The sequence below is a fragment of the Spermophilus citellus genome, assembly GCF_964194105.1.
Source record: "Spermophilus citellus genome assembly, chromosome: 6".
Taxonomy (NCBI): Eukaryota; Metazoa; Chordata; class Mammalia; order Rodentia; family Sciuridae; genus Spermophilus; species Spermophilus citellus.
This window is the reverse complement of record NC_138187.1, coordinates 117268279-117288658: the sequence shown is the minus strand read 5'-3', so window position 1 is coordinate 117288658 and position 20380 is coordinate 117268279. Positions and strand designations below refer to the sequence as shown.

The window sequence follows — 20380 nt, the reverse complement described above, 5'->3', positions numbered from 1 at the left end:
AGGAAAAAAAAAAAAAAAAAACCGAAACAAACAAAAACAGAGCACCAGGCATGGTGGAAAAAGCCTGTAATCCTAGCTACTCAGGAGGCTGACGCAGGAGGATTTTTAGTTTGAAGCCAGCATGGGCAACTTAGTAAAACCCTCTCTCAAAATAAAAATAGGATATAGCTCAGTGGTAAAGCACTTGCCTAGCATGTGTGAGGCATTGTGTTTGATCCCCAGCACTGCAAAACAAAAACAAAATACTCCCCAAAATAATAGAGCAAGAAAAGTTTAACAACCTCCCTTCTTTCATGTTTAGTCGTCACCTCTTTACCACTAACTATGACACAGTAAAATAACTACTTTTTGTAGGAAATAGAACTGTAAAGAGACTTGGACATATTATTAATGTAAAATAAGCACAGACTTGCTTAATAATAACAAACTGGTAAAACTGATAATTCTCTAGTGCTTCTAATGTAATGCCCTACAATTATCATTTCTAATGGAAAATAACTTGAGAATCATTCAAAATTTGAATCCAGGGCTTGCAAATTTCAAAAGTTACTTCCATATTTCTCAATGGTTACTTAGACAAGCAAATAAAAAATATTCTTTGAAAATCAATGGGCTTGACGCTGGCTAAGCGGTAGAGCGCTTGCCTAGCATGTGCGAGGCCCTGGGTTCGGTCCTCAGCACCACATAAAAATAAACAAATAAAATTAAAAAGGTATTGTGTCAACTACAACTAAAAAAAAAATAAATACTTTTTAAAAAAAGAAAAGAAAGTCAATGGGCTTGGCTGTTGTGAAGATTAAAAAGCACATATTACACAGTGTCACAAGGAAGTTAAAGAGTAGTTCCATTCTCAATAACTGATATGGTTCTCTAGAAGAGAGAGCAATACTTACTATTGTTAGCTTTAGAGAAAAAGTATAAGCAGTAATTTGAAACACATATATAGTACACAGTAGGCATTCAATAAAAGTAAGCCAAACTAAACTGAAGTAAGATATATTTCAATGTTAGTTATCAGTATCAAAACACCTAGCAAAACTACTTGCCCAACTGCCAAAGAAATTTAGATCTTTTTACTCATAGTTTAAATTTTTGTAACCTCAACAATAGTATTTCATAAAAGCATGATGTAATCCATTAACCTAACAGGATGAGAAATGTAGTTGACCACCATTATATCTTTTGCTGTCATTTACTCAACACATAATTAGCAGAATGTCAATGTATTCTACTCAGAATAAATAAATTTGAAGACCAAATCCCTTCCCCTCAAATTACATCCAGGAAGTGTCCAACATATACAGAGAGCAAAAATAATCCCAATGTCACCATATAGTGGAAACAGCAAGGAGTTATATCCTAAATCCCTATATTTTGCAGCCTTTTTCCTTGAAGTAGTTTCTTGTTTCTGTTTGTTTTCACATAACCATAGTTCTGTAGTACATTAATAGGCTCACTAAAGATAAAAGATGAAAAAATATCTCATATTTCGCAATGAAAACACAATGAAATATTAACTACTAGGGCAAAAACCCATTTTCTCTCCTTAGGAGAGGTCCAATGTTCATGAATGGAAATATCTTAGGTAGTAGGGTTTCCAGTCAGATGCCTAGCAACTTACTGAGGTCAAGAACTTGCAACCTCAAGTTTGTCATTCTCCAGCCTAAGCCCAAGACTCTGACAGGACAACAGATTTTCTGGTAACACTTTAGAACAATTCCCCTCCAACCAAAAAGTAAAGCCCATAGTAATGACATACATCTCTGTGTTCAAGCCACAGCACCAACTCTACAATTTTTGACAGCTCATCAATAACTGAATTATATCCAGTTATGGCACTATTTATTTGATCATGTTTTGGAACTATGCTGCTGTTTGAGTAGAACTATATATCTTCATTTTTAAATATGATCTTTACCTATCACAGATATTATTCCCTTTGTCTCTCACAACAAATAATGTCATTCCACAATTAGATGCTATGACCCACTTGGCTAAATGTTTTCCCTAAAGACATGCTGGAATAAGAATAAATGTATACTTCAATCAAAATTTGGAATCAGCTGGACACTGTGGCACATGCCTTTACTCCCAGTGGTTTGGGAGGCTGAAGCAAGAGGATCATGAGTTCAAAGCCAGCCTCAGCAAGGCCCTGAACAATTCTGGGAGATGTTATCTCTAAATAAAATACAAAAAAGGGCTGGGGATGTGGCTCTGTGGTTAAGCACCCCTGGATTCAATCCCTGGCACCAAAAAAAAAAAAAAAAAAAAAAGAGAAAGAGAAAGAGAAACACACACACACACACAAAAAGAGAAAGAGAGAGAGACACACACACACACACACACACACACACAAAAACAAAACAAAAACTTGGTATTGTTTGAAGGTTCCTCTGCAAAAAGTCTGAGGCAGTCACTGGTAAAAAAAATCTCTCATTAGAGGCTGGGGCTGGGGCTGCATGGTAAAGCATTTGCCTCGCATGTGTGAGACACTGGGTTTGATCCTCAGTACCACATAAAAATAAATATACTGTGTGTTCATCTACAAATAAAAAAAAAAATTTTAAAAACACCCTCTCATTAAAAAAAAAAAAAAAAAACAATAAATAAGGCTGGGATTGTAGCTCAGTGGCAGAGCGCTTGCCTAGCATGTGTGAGGCATGGGTTTGATCCTTAGCACCACATAAAAATAAATAAATAAAACCAGTAAACAAACAGAAGGAAGAGCAATAGAAGAGGAGCAGTGGGGAGGGAGGAAAGGAGGGAAAGAAGAAGTACTGGGGACAAATGGAACCAATTATATTCCATGCATGCATGACTATGTTAAAATGAACCCTAAGGTTATGTACAACTACAATACACTAAGAAAACCATTTCAAAAAACCCCTCAACAACCCACTCATTGTTTCCTGAATTCACATGGTATCTTCCCACCTCTGTGTCTTTACTAGTGTTACCTCCTACACCATTTTATTCTAAAAGCATTATCCCTGGACCAGCAACATGTGAATCACCTGCATAATTTTTTAGAAAAGCATTCTCTGGGAATTCTGGACTTTCTAAAGCAGAAAGGTCAGGGGCAGGTCCCAGTGATTTGCATTTTTAGCAAGCTTTCCAGTACCATGTTTCTACACTTAGAATGCCTTCCTCTGAACTTCATTATCTGTAAAGGTCTCTATTACTTTAGGATTTTTTTTTTTTTTTTTTTTTTTTTTTTTGTGGTGCTGGGGATCAAACCCAGGTCCTCTTGCATGCTAAATACATGCTCTACCACACTCCTACCCCACAAGGAATATTTTAAATACTCTTTATGAATTGTTTCCTCATTCCTTGTCACTTCTGACTATTAATACTTCTCATACCAATCTACACATATCACGAAAAATGACAATCACATCAAAGATTACAATGAGTTTGTGTGCATTCTTCCCTAGTGCCACTCCACCACCAACTGTGAACTTTTTATGTTTTTAGAGCTAGACATATAAAAGGTATCAATAAATATCATATAATATTCAAGCTGGCAGTCAATAAACACTGTTTATAAGAAGATGAAACTACAGTGAGCAGTATGAATTCATACTGTATTTATGATTTAGTCTAAATTCACTCTGGCACACTGACCTTAGGGGCTTTTTCAGCTTTCAGCTTTCGAACCACTTCCCCTTGTGCAGCAACTTTATCATATAGAGATTTACTTTCTGAAGTATTTGCTGGGGATGTAGAAGAAACACTCTGTACTACTGTAGTAGGAGGATTCCCAGGTTTATATTCTTGACCAGTTTTCTCTTTAAATTCAGCTTTCAAAGCTAAAAGCTGTTTTACAGCTGCATCTATATCATCCTTTGCTGCTTTCTTGGCTTTTAATTCACGTACAACATCCCCTTGAATAGCCACCCTGTTGTAAAGGACCAAGGAATCTTCAGATGTGACACAAGTGTTATTCAGAGAAGGTGCTGGTCTTTCCTTCAGAGGAGCAGTTTTCTAAAGAAGCAGAAAACCAGAAGTGAAATAATTCATGTTAAATGTATTTCCACAAAATTATATCAAACTGTTTTGGGCTGTTTAAAGTAAAAAACAAACTGCAAAAACTCCAATTCTTCAAAAGTTCAAATAAACAATAACATTCCTAAAAATTTATCCTAACCCCCCCTGCCCCCAAAATGACAGAAGTAAACAAAGGTGGAAGATACAGAGATATAAGCATTTTAATCATAGGAAAAAAAAAAAAAGAAACACAAAGAAACCTAAATCTTTATCTTTGTGGGACTAATTACAGAAACTATGAGCATCCATTAGGTCTAGGGACAAGTCACCACTGCAGCAAATACTGGCTGTGCAATTCATTATTTATGCTATAACAGAGACAAGTGTACTTAACCCATCAGGATGATGGGAAATGGAAAGTCATAAATCTGTGTAAAGGCCTTCTTCACAAAGGCTGAAAATAATAAGAATTAGGTATCATTCTTAATTTTTTTATAAAGATGAGATATATCTAGATTATTTATCAAGGAAGAGCTCCATTAAATACCATAACATAATTGTAATTCATCATTGTAAAACTGTTTCTTTTGGGCAAAATTATACACTTACAGATACACGTTTGCATAAAGTATATTCAACAAATCTAGAGAGACGCTCCCTAAAATCATCTCTATAAGTGAATAAATAATCTTTTTATTTTCAATGTCATGTTCTCTTCTGCCTAGCAGGCTTTCCTCACTACTGAAACTCTTTCAAATTTAAAACCTGGCTCACCTTGTACCTTCCCAAGATTTTCTTTAATGGTCTTCCACCTAATTTTTCAGAATTTCATCTGTATACATGGAGACATGTGTACTACACTCCAGATTTTTTTCCTCTCTATCCAGTACTACATACTGATTCAAGACATCTTTATCTAGATAACTAAGACATGCCTACAGTTATGTCAGAATGACATTTTATATAGCAATTAGATTCTAAAGTCAGCATGTAAGTTAAAAAATATTTGCATTTGCTCAAAATTACTCTCTTAAAATACTTAAAAACACTCATGATTTATGGTGAGGTTATATACACACCCACAAAGAGCAATATGCATATATAAATGTATTCACATCATATAGTAGGGAAGAATAATAATCCAGGGAGACACTAATATGTCAAAAATATATACTCTGCCAGGCACTGTGGTGTACCTTTAATCCTAGCTACCCAAAAGCTGAGGTAGGAGGATTGCAGGTTCAAAGTCAGCCTCAATAACATACAACATAACAAGAACCCATCTTGAACACACAAACACACACATACACACAAATTCTACTTCACTTACTTTCTAATATGAATCTACTCATTTATTTTTGGTAAACAGAGGGACATTAGTATAATATTGAAAATTTACATTAATTATATGTGACTTTTTCCTGAGTGTGTAAGCTTTATGTCAAAGAAGCATAAATGAGAGAGCTTCAAAACTGGGCATGGTGGCTCACACGTAAAATTCCAGTCACTTAGAAGGCTGAGTTGGGAGGATTGAGACTTTGAGGCCAGCCTGGGCAACTTAATAAGATGCTGCCTCAAAATAAGATGCAACCTCAAAAAGGTTGGGGATGTAGCTTGGTGTTAAGAGTACTACCCAGAGTAGGAGGATTTGTATTTAATCTCCAGTGATGCAAAAAAAATTAAAATTAAAATTAATCAGCTTTGGAAATACCTGATAATCTTAAAAACCTTGCATAAAGTACCTCCAATTACTGTAGGTGGTGCTTTAAAAACACTGTTTTCCATAACATTAAGCCATCTGATACAGGTACAACCACATACTAAGGAATCTTCAAAGACATTGCCTCCTATGTTAGAGCATAAAAGATTGAAAAACACTAACAAGCCCTGCCTCCCGCCCCAAAAATGAGAGGAAAAAAAAAAACAAACCCAAAGGTATACCCTGATCAACCTTCAATTTTGACTACATCAGTCTCTATTCCTGGCAAATACCCTTGAAGACCACAATCAAAGGAAAAGCATTTTCCTTAAGAATTAAGACTACAAAGGAGCTCTGACTACCATACTGGTTATAAATATTAGTGAAGTGTACTTGAATTTCTATCAGGATTTGTGCAGGTTTCAAAGCATGTTCACAGATTTTTTGATATTCCTTCTACCAAGAAGTGGGTCTTTGTTCCTTCCCTGTGATCTGGGCAAGCTTATAACTACTTTCACCAAAGTGTACAGTGGAAGTAACACTACATGAGCTCTGCAAGGCTAAAGAAAGCGTAACAGACAATGTTGCTTCCACCTTGTCTACTGGACACTCACTTTCAGAGGCCTGAGTTTTCATGTAAGAAATCTTACTATCATGGCACCACCATGCTAGAGGCCACTTGTAGCTAGCTATTCCAGCCAACATTCACCCGAGTTCTCAGCCAACAGAGAGCCAACAACAACTGGTATCCGGGTGAATGAACTACCTTGGATGCCCCGCCCAGTTGATTTTTCAATGGTCCCAGCCACATGAAATGCCTGTTTTTGGAGGTCGGAGTCAACCCTATTTTCCTTAACCAGCCCTGTTATTTTTAGCATGTTATATACAGAACAAAAAGTTCTTCAAGAACACATATTAATTTATAGCATAAAAGTTCAGCAGATTAGACAAAGGGGAATGAAGGGAAGAGGGACAAGAAACAGAAAGACAGTGAAATGAATCTGACTTAACTGTCCTATGTACATATATAAATATGCCACAATGAATCTCTATATCATGTGTAGTCACAAGACTGGAATCCTAATTAGAATAAGATGTACTTCATGTTTGTATAAATATATCAAATTATACTTTACTGTCATACATAACTAAAAACAACAAAAACAAAAAAAGATGAGAGGTACAGGTGAGAACTGGGACCAATGAGGAAACAGTAGTCAAACTTCTCATCTTGTACTTATTCTTTGATACACACTATGACAATCTCAAAGTGTGATCTTCAGATCATCCCCAGAGGGTTCAGAGAACACTTTCAAAGGGGGTCCAAGGTCACAGCTATTTTTATTACATAATTTGTCTTTTGTTCTCATTCTCTTCATGAGTGTTTAGTACAGATTTTCAGAGGCTCAAGTCAGACATTAAAGAGAAAACTATACAACTCTTCTAATTTTAAACTTTGCTTTAGAAAATACATTTTGCTTTAGAAAATAGCTTTATTAATGTTTATTTTATTTGGATTTATTGTTATTTTAATATAAATTAATAAATTCCTCTAAAACTTCTCAATGTTATTTTTTAGAATGGTGAATACTTATAACCTATGTAAACGAAGAATTTTTAAGGAGTCCCTGAGCTGGGGGTATAGTTTAGTGATAGAGTGCCTGCTTAGCATGCATGAAACCTGGTGTTGATTCCTAGCATAACACACACACACACACACACACACACACACACATATATATATAAAAGAGTGTAGGGGGTCCTGAGGCCAAAAAGTTTAGGAACTGCTGGTATATACTTATTATTATAAAATAACTGCACAAGGGTATTTGTTCTTAAATGTTAAATATGTTAATTTTTATTTCATTCTTAAAATGATACACAAGTTGAAAGAAAAATCATTAATTTTCATTCTTGTTTCAGAATGAAATTTAAAATTACCTTTTCAAAAAATATCTTTTCTTCAATTTATGTGGATTATTTTTCAAAGAGATACCAAGTATTAGGACATAAATATTTATCTACTTGTTAGAATGTAACTAGTTAATGTTAAGAATTTCATTTAGACTAGAGGTGCCATGAAAATACTTCTGATAAACTAAGGGTGCTATGAACTGAGAAAGTTCAAGAGAACTGTAAACTAAATCTGTAAAATAAACCTGTCTCCCTATTTCTCTATACATGTCATCATCTCTCAAATCTACCACCTTGTACAAGGACAAAACCTGTGTTTCCATCTAAAATGTCCCTTCTGACCTTCATTGCTAGGTGGACTCCTAACTCACTCTTACACAGATTACTAAATATTATCACCAAGAAGAAAATGGATTAGAAAATGTTCGTGTTCACATTTTCCAAGTCAAGTAAACATTTTCTCATTAATCACATCATAGCAGCTCCTGTCCCATTTTCCTTTTCTGAACCTTAAACACCACAGGGAGTTCTTTTCCAAGAGACACCAAAGTTCAGTAAAACTAGGGAGCCAAAAAAATCAGCTCAATGTTTTAACTCTGTAACTTGGGAGTTTTGTGATTTCTGGCAAGGATCACCACTACCCACTTATAAAATAAGAAGCTAAGAATAGATGTTCATCAACATAATGGCTGAATACAATGCTCCTAACCAAATTACAATAGCTATTAAAAATATACATTCTCTAGCCAGACATGGTGGCAGACACCTGTAATTCCAGCTACTTCGGAGGCTAAGGCAGGAGGACTGCAAGATTGAAGACAACCTAGGCAACTTAGCAAGACCTTGCCTCAAAATTAGAAGGGCAGAGTGGGAGGTATATCTCAGGGCTTGTCTAACATGTGAAAGGCCCTGGGTTTAATTTCTAATACTGTCCAAAAAACAAAACTCCTGCAGCTCTATTAGGAATAAAAAAGAATATCTTTTAAAAATATTCTTTTAATGTAGTCTTTATACTTTTTGACATGATAAAATTAACTTTTAAAAATCATAACCTAAAAAGATGACAATGATAACGAAATGCAAAAAAAGTAGCAGTTATGGTCTTTCTTCAGTCTCAAATATGAGTCATTTATACAAACACATATTATAAACCTGAAGACAGAAAGATCAGTGATTTTCTGTAAACAAAGTGAATATTTACCTCATTTTTTGTGGTTTCCACTTTGGCCTTTTCCTTTGACCCAAATGTTGGCATTTCCTTTGTATGTCCATCCGGAATGTATATCAAAACGCATGGGGCTTCTTTGCAACTATATGGGCTAAAAAAAAAAAAAAGGGGACAAAAATTTTATCTGAACAAAATCATATAAACAAAAAGCAAAAGTGAATTCCCAGAGAAATTCAACATCACAGAACTAACAATTTTCAAAGTAGAACTCATTCTCTTACTATTCAAATCAGAAGCTCTTCAGCATAGTTCAAAAACAATAAGTACATGAATTAAAATTAGCTACTCTTGTTACAAACTTCCAATTTATGAACTTTTATAGGTACAAACAGCTAATCCCAGGGCAAATGTACATCTATCCTGCCTCCAACAGAAACAGCATTAGTGGATATTAACTGGTATACCTCTCAACTTAAAGAAAATTCATCTGCCATACCACATCTAATCTGCTTAAAAGAAGAATCTCTGTAAAATATTTATTTTATGAGAATTTTTCAATTTTAAAGGGTACTGTAATTAGCTATGATCCACTTCCTCTAAGACTATGACTTCTGCAAATTTGGTGTTAAATGCTAAAGTAAAAAGAGAAAGAAATAATTTACTAACGAGTTCTATGTCTTCAATATTTTTAATACATTTTTTTATTGTATCTTTTTTCTTGTACACAATACCTCTATTTTATTTATTTATTTTTATGTGGTACTGAGGATCAAACCCAGAGCCTTGCACATGCGAGATGAGCGCTCTACCGCTGAGCCACAACCCCAGCCCCTCTTCAATATTTTTAATAGCTTGAAATAATTCATATGCCCCAAAATTCATTACTTTAAGAAGTACTCCATTCAGACAGATATAGTTCTCAGATGTATGTGTGTGTGTGTGTGTGTGTGTGTGTGTGTGTGTGTGTATACACATATAGTCACATTTATTTAGGGTGTCAAATATATTGTTATAACCTAAAATAATAGCTGTTTGTCAACCAGTAATCATTTAAGACTTTAAAATAGATACAAACTCTAATTCCTTTAAGACTTAGTTTCCCTAAGGGATAAAAACTAACAAATACAAGAAAATTATCTTGATAGATAAGATCAGATCAATACTTCGGACTTTGCTTTGTATCAGTTTATGAAGTTCAAATAACTTTGTGCTAATTATAGTAAATTTAATCACAACACAAAATTTTTGGGATTTACCTTCTGCAAACTGTCTAAAACTCACTTAGACATTCAAAATTTCTTTAAATCTTTAGCTTTGTCCTCTTTCATCTTGGACTTCAGCACAAGAAAATTACTTTACCAGACAAAATATTTTCTGATCCAGGTTTCTCTTCTTTTTTTTTAAATATGTTTTTTATTTGTAGATGGACACAATACCTTTATTTTATTAGTTTATTTTTATGTGGTGCTGGGGATCAAACCCAGTGCCTCACAAATGCTAGGAAAGCACTCTCTCACTGAGCCGCAACCACGGCCGCCAGAAACATTTCTAATTTTCCATTTTACACCTATAACCTTCTTTTATGTTTTCTAGTTTTGAACCATTTCTTAAATTCATATTCTGAAACAATACTTATGAATGTTATCTGTGCATTCAATTTACACAACAAATATCATCCCAGGAGAGGGTTGGATAGTCCAGCATATACAAACACCGTGCTTTAATCTTTTTTTCTCCCAGGTTGAATTCAAGGGTTGGAGCATAGGATATTTTTGAGTCTGATCTATCTCCCTTATCATTATGACAATGTCATAAACTTCAAGTGAGTTCCCCACTGTCAACTGTACCCAGAGGCTCCTTTTGTGCCTATTTCCTATACTAGGCACATTGTATACTAGGTACACTGATATGCAATGGAGGAGGCCTTGTGTATCTCCTTTGCTAATAAAGCAATACAACTCTTTTTCCTTTTTCTCAAAAACAAACAACAACAACAAACAATTCAATGGTTATACCAAACTATGCGACCATTACCATATAATTTTAGGACATTTACATTATGTCAAAAAGAAACCCTTTATCTATCACTTCCCTGTCATCCTCTTCTTCTAGTCCCTGGTAACCACTGATTTATTTTGTTTCTATGGATTTGTCCATTCTGGACATTTTATAGATGGGATATAATATGTAGTCTGTTATGATTTGCTTTTTTTTTGATACCAGGGATTTAACTCAGGGGCACTCAACCACTGAGCCACATCCCCAGCCCTATTTTCTATTTTATTTAAAAAAGACAGAGTCTCACTGAGTTGCTTAGTGCCTCCTGGTTGCTAAGGCTAGTTTTGAACTCATGATCCACCAGTCTCAGTCTCCAGAGCCACTGGGATTATAGACAGGCATGTGCCGCCATGCCCAACCATTGTAACTGGCTTCTTTCACTTAATGTTTACAAAGTTCATCAGTGTTGTAGTACTTCAGTCCTTTTACAGATAAGCAATACTTAGTTGTATTAATGTACTGCATTTTGTTTGTGTGTTTGTTAGTTTGGACATTTGGGTTGCTTCTATTTTTTGGTAATTATGAATCATGTCATGTGCATTCATGTACAAGTTTTTATGTGACATATTCTTATTCTTTTTGAATATAAACATAGAAGCAGAACTGATGGATCAAATGATAACTCTAGATCTACTTTTGAAGCTACCAAACTGTTTTCTAAAGTGGTCATTTTACAATCCTACATCAACGTAAGAGCTCAAATTCCTCTAAATTCTCTCCAACATTTGTTATTATCTGTTTATTTTTAGCTTACACAGTGGATATGGAGTGATTATTTCACTGTGGTTTTCACCTGCATTTCCCTATGATATCAAGCACCTTTTTGTGAGATTGATTACCATTTGTATATCTGCTCTGGAGAAATGTCTATTCAAATCCTTTTCCCATATTTAAGTGGACTGTCTTTTTATTGAGTTACAAGAATATTTATTCTGAATATAAGCCCTTTATCAGATATGTATACAAATATTCTCTCTTGTTCTGTGGGTAATGTTTTCATTTTCTTGATAAAAAACACAAAATAGAGCTGGGGATATGGCTCAGTGGCCAAGTGCCCCTGAGTTCAATGCCCAGAACACCCACCCAAAAGAGAAAGCACTGCCAAGGTTATATAGTTTCTTGCTTTGTTCTGACAGTGTTATAATTTTTGTGTTTATATTTAGGTCTCCATTTTGAGTGAATTTCTGTATATACTGAGGTAAGAATCCAACTTTACTCTTTTGTATGTGGCTATACACTATCTATTAAAAAGTCCAACAACTTTTTGATAATAAATCAAGTACTCTTTTACTCTAGTTAATAATACCACCACCATCACACATTCAATGAGAACTCCCTAAGGAGCAGGCACTGTATACTGTTTGCATGCATGAATGCATGATCCTTTTTGACTAAAAGCAAAGTGTCAAGATGAATAAGAAAAAGTACCTCTCTTAATAAGCTTAAATTCTAGAGGTAGAAACAAAATAAACAAAAAGATACAGTTTGGGGATGGGGTTGTGGCTCGGTGATACAGCGCTTGCCTAGCATGTGGGAAGCACTAGGTTCAATCCTTAGCACTGCATATAAGTAAAATAAAGATCCACTAACAACAAAAAAAGTATATTAAAAAAAAAGATACAGTTTAACAGTGTTTAATAAATATGCTAAAGAGAGAAATGCCAAATGCTATGGTGACAGAGGTTGGGTACCTCATGAGACTAGAAGAATACAAAGAGCTCTGGAGGAAGCATGTTTTAAAAGGCAATTGAGATGAAGATAAAGAAGCAGAGACATTCCAGGAAAAGGCCCAGAATTTCAAAGACAACTGATGCTTTCGGAAAAGTCTACACAGTCCAATATGTTGAACATGGGGGGATCAGGGTGAGGTAAACTGCAACAGTTATGCTCAAACAGGCAGAAAGACAATAATGACCTTGTATTTCAAACAAAAAAATTGAGATTTTTCACTCTGAAACTAACAAGAATTTTTAAGCAGGGAAAAAAACTGCTAAAAATAGTTACATTGAATTTTCCAGGCTGGTGGCCATGAAAAGCAGACCAGAAAAGAATAAAACCGAGTAGGTGTGGGGGCACACACCTGGAATCTCAGCTACTCAGAGGCTAAAGCAGGAGAATCACAAGCTTGATCCTAGTCTGGGCAACTCAGCACAACTCTATTTCAAAATAAATTTTTTTAAAGTGGGATAGAAAAAAATAATTTATTAATACTCAATGTACGCTATGTTATTTCAATTAGTTGTTAAAGTAAATTACTTAATTCTGAAATATTAAATATAAAACATACAACTGAGCAGAAATTGATTAGGTGTGATATTTTAGTGAAAATCCAACTTTTTAAATAAACTAAGAATTTTAAGCATTTTTGTTTAGATGTCTAATTACAATTACTTACCTCACAGGCTCATAAGGCTGATCACATATGAAGAATCCTCTTCTTTGGAGTTGTATAATGTCTCCTTTTTTCAAATCCTTAAGGCAGGGATCCCCTAGCATTAGTTCTTCATGCTATAAAGACAACATAAGACCAAAATCACTTTTTCAAATTAGAGCACAGACAACTCTAAAATGCAAGCAGTTTTTATAGTAGCTAAAATAGCCTCATTTTAAACAGATGTGCTTAAAAGATTACTACTTAAGCACAAAAACTGAAAAAGCAATCTGTGAAATAAATCAGTGACAAGCTACATATGATGTGTGACTGTAATCTTAGCACTCAGGATGTTGAGGCAGGAGGATCAATTGAGCCTAAGAATTAGTGACTAGCCTGGGCAACATAGCAAGACCCTGACTCAAAGTTAAATTCCCCACTATAAATATAAAATACAATGGAAGAAACACGTAACAGACTAAACTGAAAGGCATAACAGAGTGCAGGGGCTCTGGAGCTAAGGTGCATGGGTTTGAATACAGCCTCACTTCTGTCTTCAGGCAAGTTACTTCACTGTTTCACTATCATTTATAACATGGGAACATTATTGTTTAACATCTTTTTATTTAAATAAAATTCTATGAATCTTTTTTATATTACTTGAGAAACCAAAATACTTAAAAGTGATTTTAAAAATGTTAAAGAAAAGTTTATATAATAAAGAAAGATGAAATATGGCTTCTTTTAGAAGTTACCTTACTGTTCTTATTGACATACTGCTTAAAATCCTCATCTTTTCCTAGCACTGGCTTCGTGATCAAGTGCTCATAAGTGACACAGATTGCTGGAACTGGAAGAGCATGTGTAGTTTCAGCAAGCCAAGTGATCTTGGTAGTTTTCTTGTAGTCTTTGTTCTCCAAATTCAATTTTGCATCAAGAGATACAATTTTTCCATCTGCATTTCTAGATATATTTGAAAAATATTCAAAGAAAATAAACTATAACTGCTATATGTGCATTATTTTATTTGACAATAATTAAATTACTAGAAAATAATTTATTATTTTCTTTTGATGGGCCGGGTGTAGTGACACACAGCAACTTGGGAGGCTGAGGCAGGAGGATCTAAGTTCAAAGTCAGCCTCATCAACTTAGTGAGACACTAAGCAACTTATCAGACCCTGTTTCTAAAAAATGAAAAAGAATGGGGTTCCCACTCCCTCTTAAGTACCCCTAGGTTAAATCCCTGATACCAAAAAGAAATTTTCTTTGGAAAAATCTGAAATCAAACATATATTTGAGGGGCTGGGGTTGTGGCTCAGTGGTAGAGTGCTTGCCTCACATGTGTGAGACACTGGGTTCAATTCTCAGCACTGCATACAGATAAATAAAGGTTCACTGACAACTAAAAACAAACAAACAAAAGAGCACCTTAAAATATATACATATGTATATTTGAATTTTTAATATATGCCAGGCATATATTAATAAGAGGAATAAAATGTAATCTCTGCTATCGAGGTATTTGACAACAGATCCCTACACATGATGAAGAACATGAATATACTTATAAATTTAAATGACCTGCATTAAACATTATAAAATACAAAATGTTATATTTAAAAACATCTAATAATTACTTGCATCATATGTAATAACACATAATGCAGTTCAGAACTTACATAAGTAAGTCTTAAGCATACTATGTCCATTGGTATGAACTAAAAATTAAATTAATAAGCATACATAGCATATTAATTAGAAAGTAAAATTCATCATTAACATTAACCAATTTTAAAGTAAATATCAGGAGAAAGTTTAAATATAAAATCCTGTTCAAAGCATCCTCCCACGAGATAACTAACTAACAATGACATGATAAAAATGATGTCTAAAGCACTATTTTTTGTGTCTAGATGTAGGCATTTTTAACATCACAAATAAAACATATCCTGATAGACTATTAGTAAACTGCAACATATATTTTAAGAAATTGTGTCCAGAGTTCGCAGTATCTATGTATATCTGGGCAGATTTACTAGTCAGCAACATGAATTGGTCTGAATTAAGTAATGTTTAATAAGTAATGAACACAAAAGACATTTTTTCCATATTTATCTGAAAACAAACAAAAAAGTTCTTACTTGTATATTTTAGTAATGATGATGTTGCCCCAATTTATAAATGTAACCATCTCACCCTCTGAAAAAGTCTCTGCATCAGCACCTTCAATGAAAACTTTGGGGCTATACCACACAGGCTTCAAGCCAACATCAGGATTCTGGTGAATGTAAAGAAAGGACAGTGTTGGTTGAAGCAATAATTTATTGAACCCAGCAGTAAAATTCATTCATTCATTCATTTTATTCTTTAACCAAAGTGACCTGTATTATCACACTTTAAAAACTCCACTAATATATTAGAAAGAAAATGCTTTACTTTTCTGCCATACATTTACTTTAACATGAATAGTCTCATTTCTGATTTTAGCATTTAAACAGTTAACAGCTGTCAGAAAAAGTCACATTGGCCTCAGAGTAGAAATGGTGTTGGGTAAGACACCCTGACTCTAAGATTCCTTGTAGCCTAGGACAATCCAATCACTCACTGATTTCATACCTAAAACAGTATTATATCAAAAACTGCTTTGCTATCCTCAGAATCTCACTGATTCTGCACCAAAGGAGAAAAAAAGTTATTCCTGCTCAGTGGTTATAGAATTTATAAAAGAAAACATACTACCATGACAGGAAATTGTGGACCTTTCATATTTAAAAAGCCAAACTTTGAAGTATAACATACGTGTATAGATAGAGAAATGTTCTTCTGCCTTTCCAGTGTGCATTATATATGGAGAATAAGAGATATGGAGAATAAAAAGAATGCTGTCTTTGTTAGGTTTCAGTTTTTGTTTGACAGAGTTCACAAGAAAAAACCCTGTGAGAAGACCCTTTGAAAGAAATGTAAACTGTAATTGTTTAATCATTGTTCAATGACTGTGCCAATGCATTTGAGAAAAATGTGAATTATAATAACTAATAATACAACTGAGCTTAAAATGAAATGCATATTGATTAAATACAGAAAAATAAATGAGGATAATATTAATAATGACAACTCCACAGATCAAATTAGTAGTCCAGTAACAATTTAAGAGTGTATTTCCTAACCAGGTATAGTGGGCACATCTGTAATCCCAGAGGTTCAGGAGGCTGACGCAGGAGGATCATAAGATCAAAGTTGGCCTCAGCAACTTATTGAGACCTCAAGAAACTCAGCAAGACCCTGTCTCTAAATAAAATATAAAAAAGGGCTGGGGATGTGGCTCAATGGTTAAGTGCCCCTGAGTTCAACTCCTGGTACCAAAAAAAAAAAAAAAAAAACCCTCAAAAAAAGTGTGCTCCCTAATCAATTAGTTATTTAACAATATAAGCAGTACTTAGGAATTTAAGCTATTTGATTACAACTGTCATCTTAACAAATAAGCACTCAAAAAATTTGATTCTTGCTGGGTATGATGGTGCATATATATAATCTGAGTGATTTGGGAGGTAGAGGCAGGAGGATTCCAAATTCCAGGTCAGCCTAGCAACTTAGCTAGATCCTGTCTCACAATAAAAAATAAAAAGGGCTGGGATGTAGCTCAGTGGAAAAGCACCTCTGGATTCAATCTCTAGTACCAAAATTAAATGAATACATAATAAAATAAATGTAAATAATAAAATAATTTTAAAAAGTAGCTAACGTCATACATAGAAAGACAATTATATATGGCTACAATGTAGAATGTTCATAGCCCTTCACTTCTTTTCCGCGGACACAACATCTTTGTTTTTTTTGTATGTGGTGCTGAGGATTGAACCTGGGCCACACGCATGCCAGGCGACCGCGCTACAGCTTGAGCCACATCCCCAGCCCCCCATTCACTTATAATAGACTTACATCTGTTACTACATGAGTGAACTGGTCTATGACCAAAGATTTTTAGACAACTTGCAAAATTAGAAGTGGAGGGCTGGGAATATAGCTCAGTTAGTAGAGTGCATGCCTTGCATGCACAAGGCCCTGGGTTCAATCCCAGCACCCCCCCCCCCCCACACACACACACAAAACCAACCCATATTTTTGCTTGAAGACTGTCATCCAAGCAGTTACAACAACAATCCTGGCTTACCTAAAAGGAACTCTCTGCTACCCACATCTAAGATTTAAATTTGAAATTCAGATGGATAGTAATCACTTTTACTTCACAGATATTTTCCAAAATGCACTGTGACAGACTCTGGAGTTGTGATTCAATATTAGCAGATCTAAGGGACAGGGGCATAGCTCAGTGTTAAAACATTTGTCCATCAGGTGTGAGGCCCTGGTTTTGTGTCCCAGTTCCATCACCCCAAGAAAAAGGAAAAGTGTGTGTGTGTATGTGTTTTGAATGTTTTGGTTTAAAGACAATGGTACTGTTAAAAACCTAGAGAACAAATGTTATCTTAGCTTCCAAATAAAGAATGTGAATTATAATATCTCATCTTTCAGAATGATTCCAGGAAGAATCTCTTTTTATGTAATATGTTTATCTCTACAGAATAAAAAATGAGCACCAAGCATGTAACAGCTTTGTGCCATATTATACAGTGGTAGAATCAATTTCTCCAGTAAGAAACTTACAAAAAGATTTGCTTCAATTGGCATCAAATCCTGACAAGTAATGCTGAATTGAAAATTATCCCCAAATCATGCTACTTCCATAAAGTACATTTTTATTTTTATAATTTTGCTCCTTCTTTTAAGAGAGAAAACATTAGTAAAACTGTAGGGTGACCTTTGGGTGTTTGGCTACTTCTTTCATCTCCTCCTGAGCTTCAAGGACATTCACTGGGATCACTTCTTTCTTCAATAATGCAACATATCGTGGAGCCACTGGATCAATAACCTACAACAAACACATCTTCATATTAAAACACTGAAATATTTTGTAAGTATCATAAATAAAATAAGTAACAGAACAAGAACACTAACTGGCTTTGTTACTGCATTTACTAATTTTTTTGGTTTATCTTTTTGAATATTTAACTGTCAAGTCGGAAAAAAAAGAAAACAATCATCAATTGAGACAACATAAAGGATTTAGAGTTTCTTCCTCAAGAATAACTATTGGCAAGTGAAGAGAATCCAACTTAATTATACTAGAAATATTTTGAAAATAATCTTTAAATTTGGTATTTGAAGGTAGGAGAAATCTTGTAGGATTACACATTAATCTCTTTAGGTAAATGTGATCTTCAATTTTGTATTGTTGGAGAAATCCATTTTAAGGGACTATCGATATTTCTGTTTTGGGTTTAATTTACTATCATTGGTATTAGGCAACACATTACCATCAAAAGCAGACCGACATTTGATCACTATAATAAGGCAACTTTTTAGATTAAAAGTATAAACAAGATAATTCTATTGGTCTATATGCACATTCAGGTTGGGAATCCCTAATCGGAAAATCCAAAATTTGAAACACTTCTGATTCCAAGCATTTTGGATAAAGGATACTCAACCTGTGTATACAACAATAAGAACCACTATATTTCCAGTACCTACCAAGGAACAAATATCTGCAGAATAATGGAATGAATTGTCACTTATTACACTATAACCTTTCCTACCTAAAAACAATAGGAGTAACCCCTTCAGAAGTCTATATACTTCTCTCAGAGTTACTATTCAAATTAAAATTATCCATAATAAACAATTACCATAGTTAATATTTAGATACTATATAAAACCTTTAGCAAGAAAATACAGATAAAAGCAAATATAGAATCAAATGCACTAGTTTTTTGTTTTCCCTACCATTTAGAAGGGTGCAGGAAGTGGCATAGCTAATTAAACTTTCCTTTGTTTTATATTTTTTAATGTTACTATTGTCAGACTGGCTTTTCTTTTGCTTTGAAGGTATTTTGAATAATATGGAAATTCTGAATAAACTCAAAGAATCCATTCTCAGAAGACGATTTATGCAAAGTTTAAAAGTACTACTTAAATTTCCCTCTTCTGCTACACCTCTCTGTTTGTATTATATGCCAATATTAAATTAACATCTAGTCTTTCTACATTTTACTGTTTACCTGAATTTTCCTAGAGGCTTAAAGGTCATTCTTACTAGTCACAGGTTCCTTCTCTCAGCTTCTACTGAGTAAAAATGATACAAGATTTTATTTGTGACAACTCAGTTTATTATTTAAACCACCAAGATAAAATTTTTTAAAGGCTACAAGACAATCCTATCTTAGTTCCATTCACTGCAGCTCAGTTTCCACAGCTGACAAAAAAAGTAAAAGACTGTTTCCAATGGTGGACTAATCACTGAGGCAACTGTGAGCACAATCCCAGGCCACTTAAACCTAAAGAATTATGGTAACATTGTCTGAAGTAAAGTCTGGAAATCTAGTTTTAAGCAAGCATTGTGAAGGATGGTCAGGACCAGGCAAGTCTGGCAAATCTTGGATTCAAAAGTCCTTTTTTGCTCTAAAATTATATAAATCTAAAAAAGTCTCTGCTTCCGTGGTTTTCAAAGAGGTGTCCTGGTAGGTATCCAAGTACATGTGACTAAACAGAGTAGTCTCCAGACTCCTTAATATACTTCAACCAGAACAGCTTCCTGTTTAATTTCTGGGGATTATTCCAATTTTTCATTGTAAGACTACTTCTTTGAGGGCAAGGGAGATAAGTCTCTACATTGTTTTATTAGTTGGGGACAGATGCAAGGGGTGAGAGGGATGAGAACTAGGGAAAACTGTTATCTCACTACTAAAATACTAACATACATTTTTTTAAATGAAGCAGTAAATATAGGTTCAGAGAAACATATTAACAGGTCTGAAATGAACACCTAAAAGCTGTGACTCTTCTGCCTGGACTGAAAAGTTTAAATCTTAATAAAACTAAAGATAGCTAGACATAGTGGTGAAAGCCTGTAATCCCAGCTACTCTGGGGGCTAAGGCAGGAGGATCACAAGTTCAAGGCTAGTCTGGGCAACATAGCCTGAGTTCAATGGGGGTAGACACAGAAGGAGAAGGAGAGAGGGGGAGATAAAGAGAGAAAATAAAATTAGAGGACCAGTCCAGGAGGTCTAAAATATGCACAAGAAAAGTTCCAGAGAAGAAAGAAAATACAGTTAGATAGGGGCTG

The 20380-nt window shown here is 34.5% G+C and overlaps 1 protein-coding gene across 2 annotated transcripts in view; it reads right to left on the bottom strand.

Annotated features, from left to right (window-relative positions):
* The window catches only part of EPRS1 (glutamyl-prolyl-tRNA synthetase 1), an 81161-nt gene that overhangs the window by 36617 nt on the left and 24164 nt on the right, over positions 1-20380 (bottom strand). For both annotated transcript variants that reach the window (XM_081297480.1, XM_081297481.1), the window contains exons 13-18: positions 18017-18127; positions 15342-15478; positions 13953-14160; positions 13222-13334; positions 8802-8919; positions 3625-3984 (exon numbers count right to left, since the gene is read on the bottom strand). In XM_081297480.1, the coding sequence (XP_081153606.1) occupies positions 3625-3984; positions 8802-8919; positions 13222-13334; positions 13953-14160; positions 15342-15478; positions 18017-18127 (1047 nt within the window). The remainder of the gene's footprint in view (positions 1-3624; positions 3985-8801; positions 8920-13221; positions 13335-13952; positions 14161-15341; positions 15479-18016; positions 18128-20380) is intronic.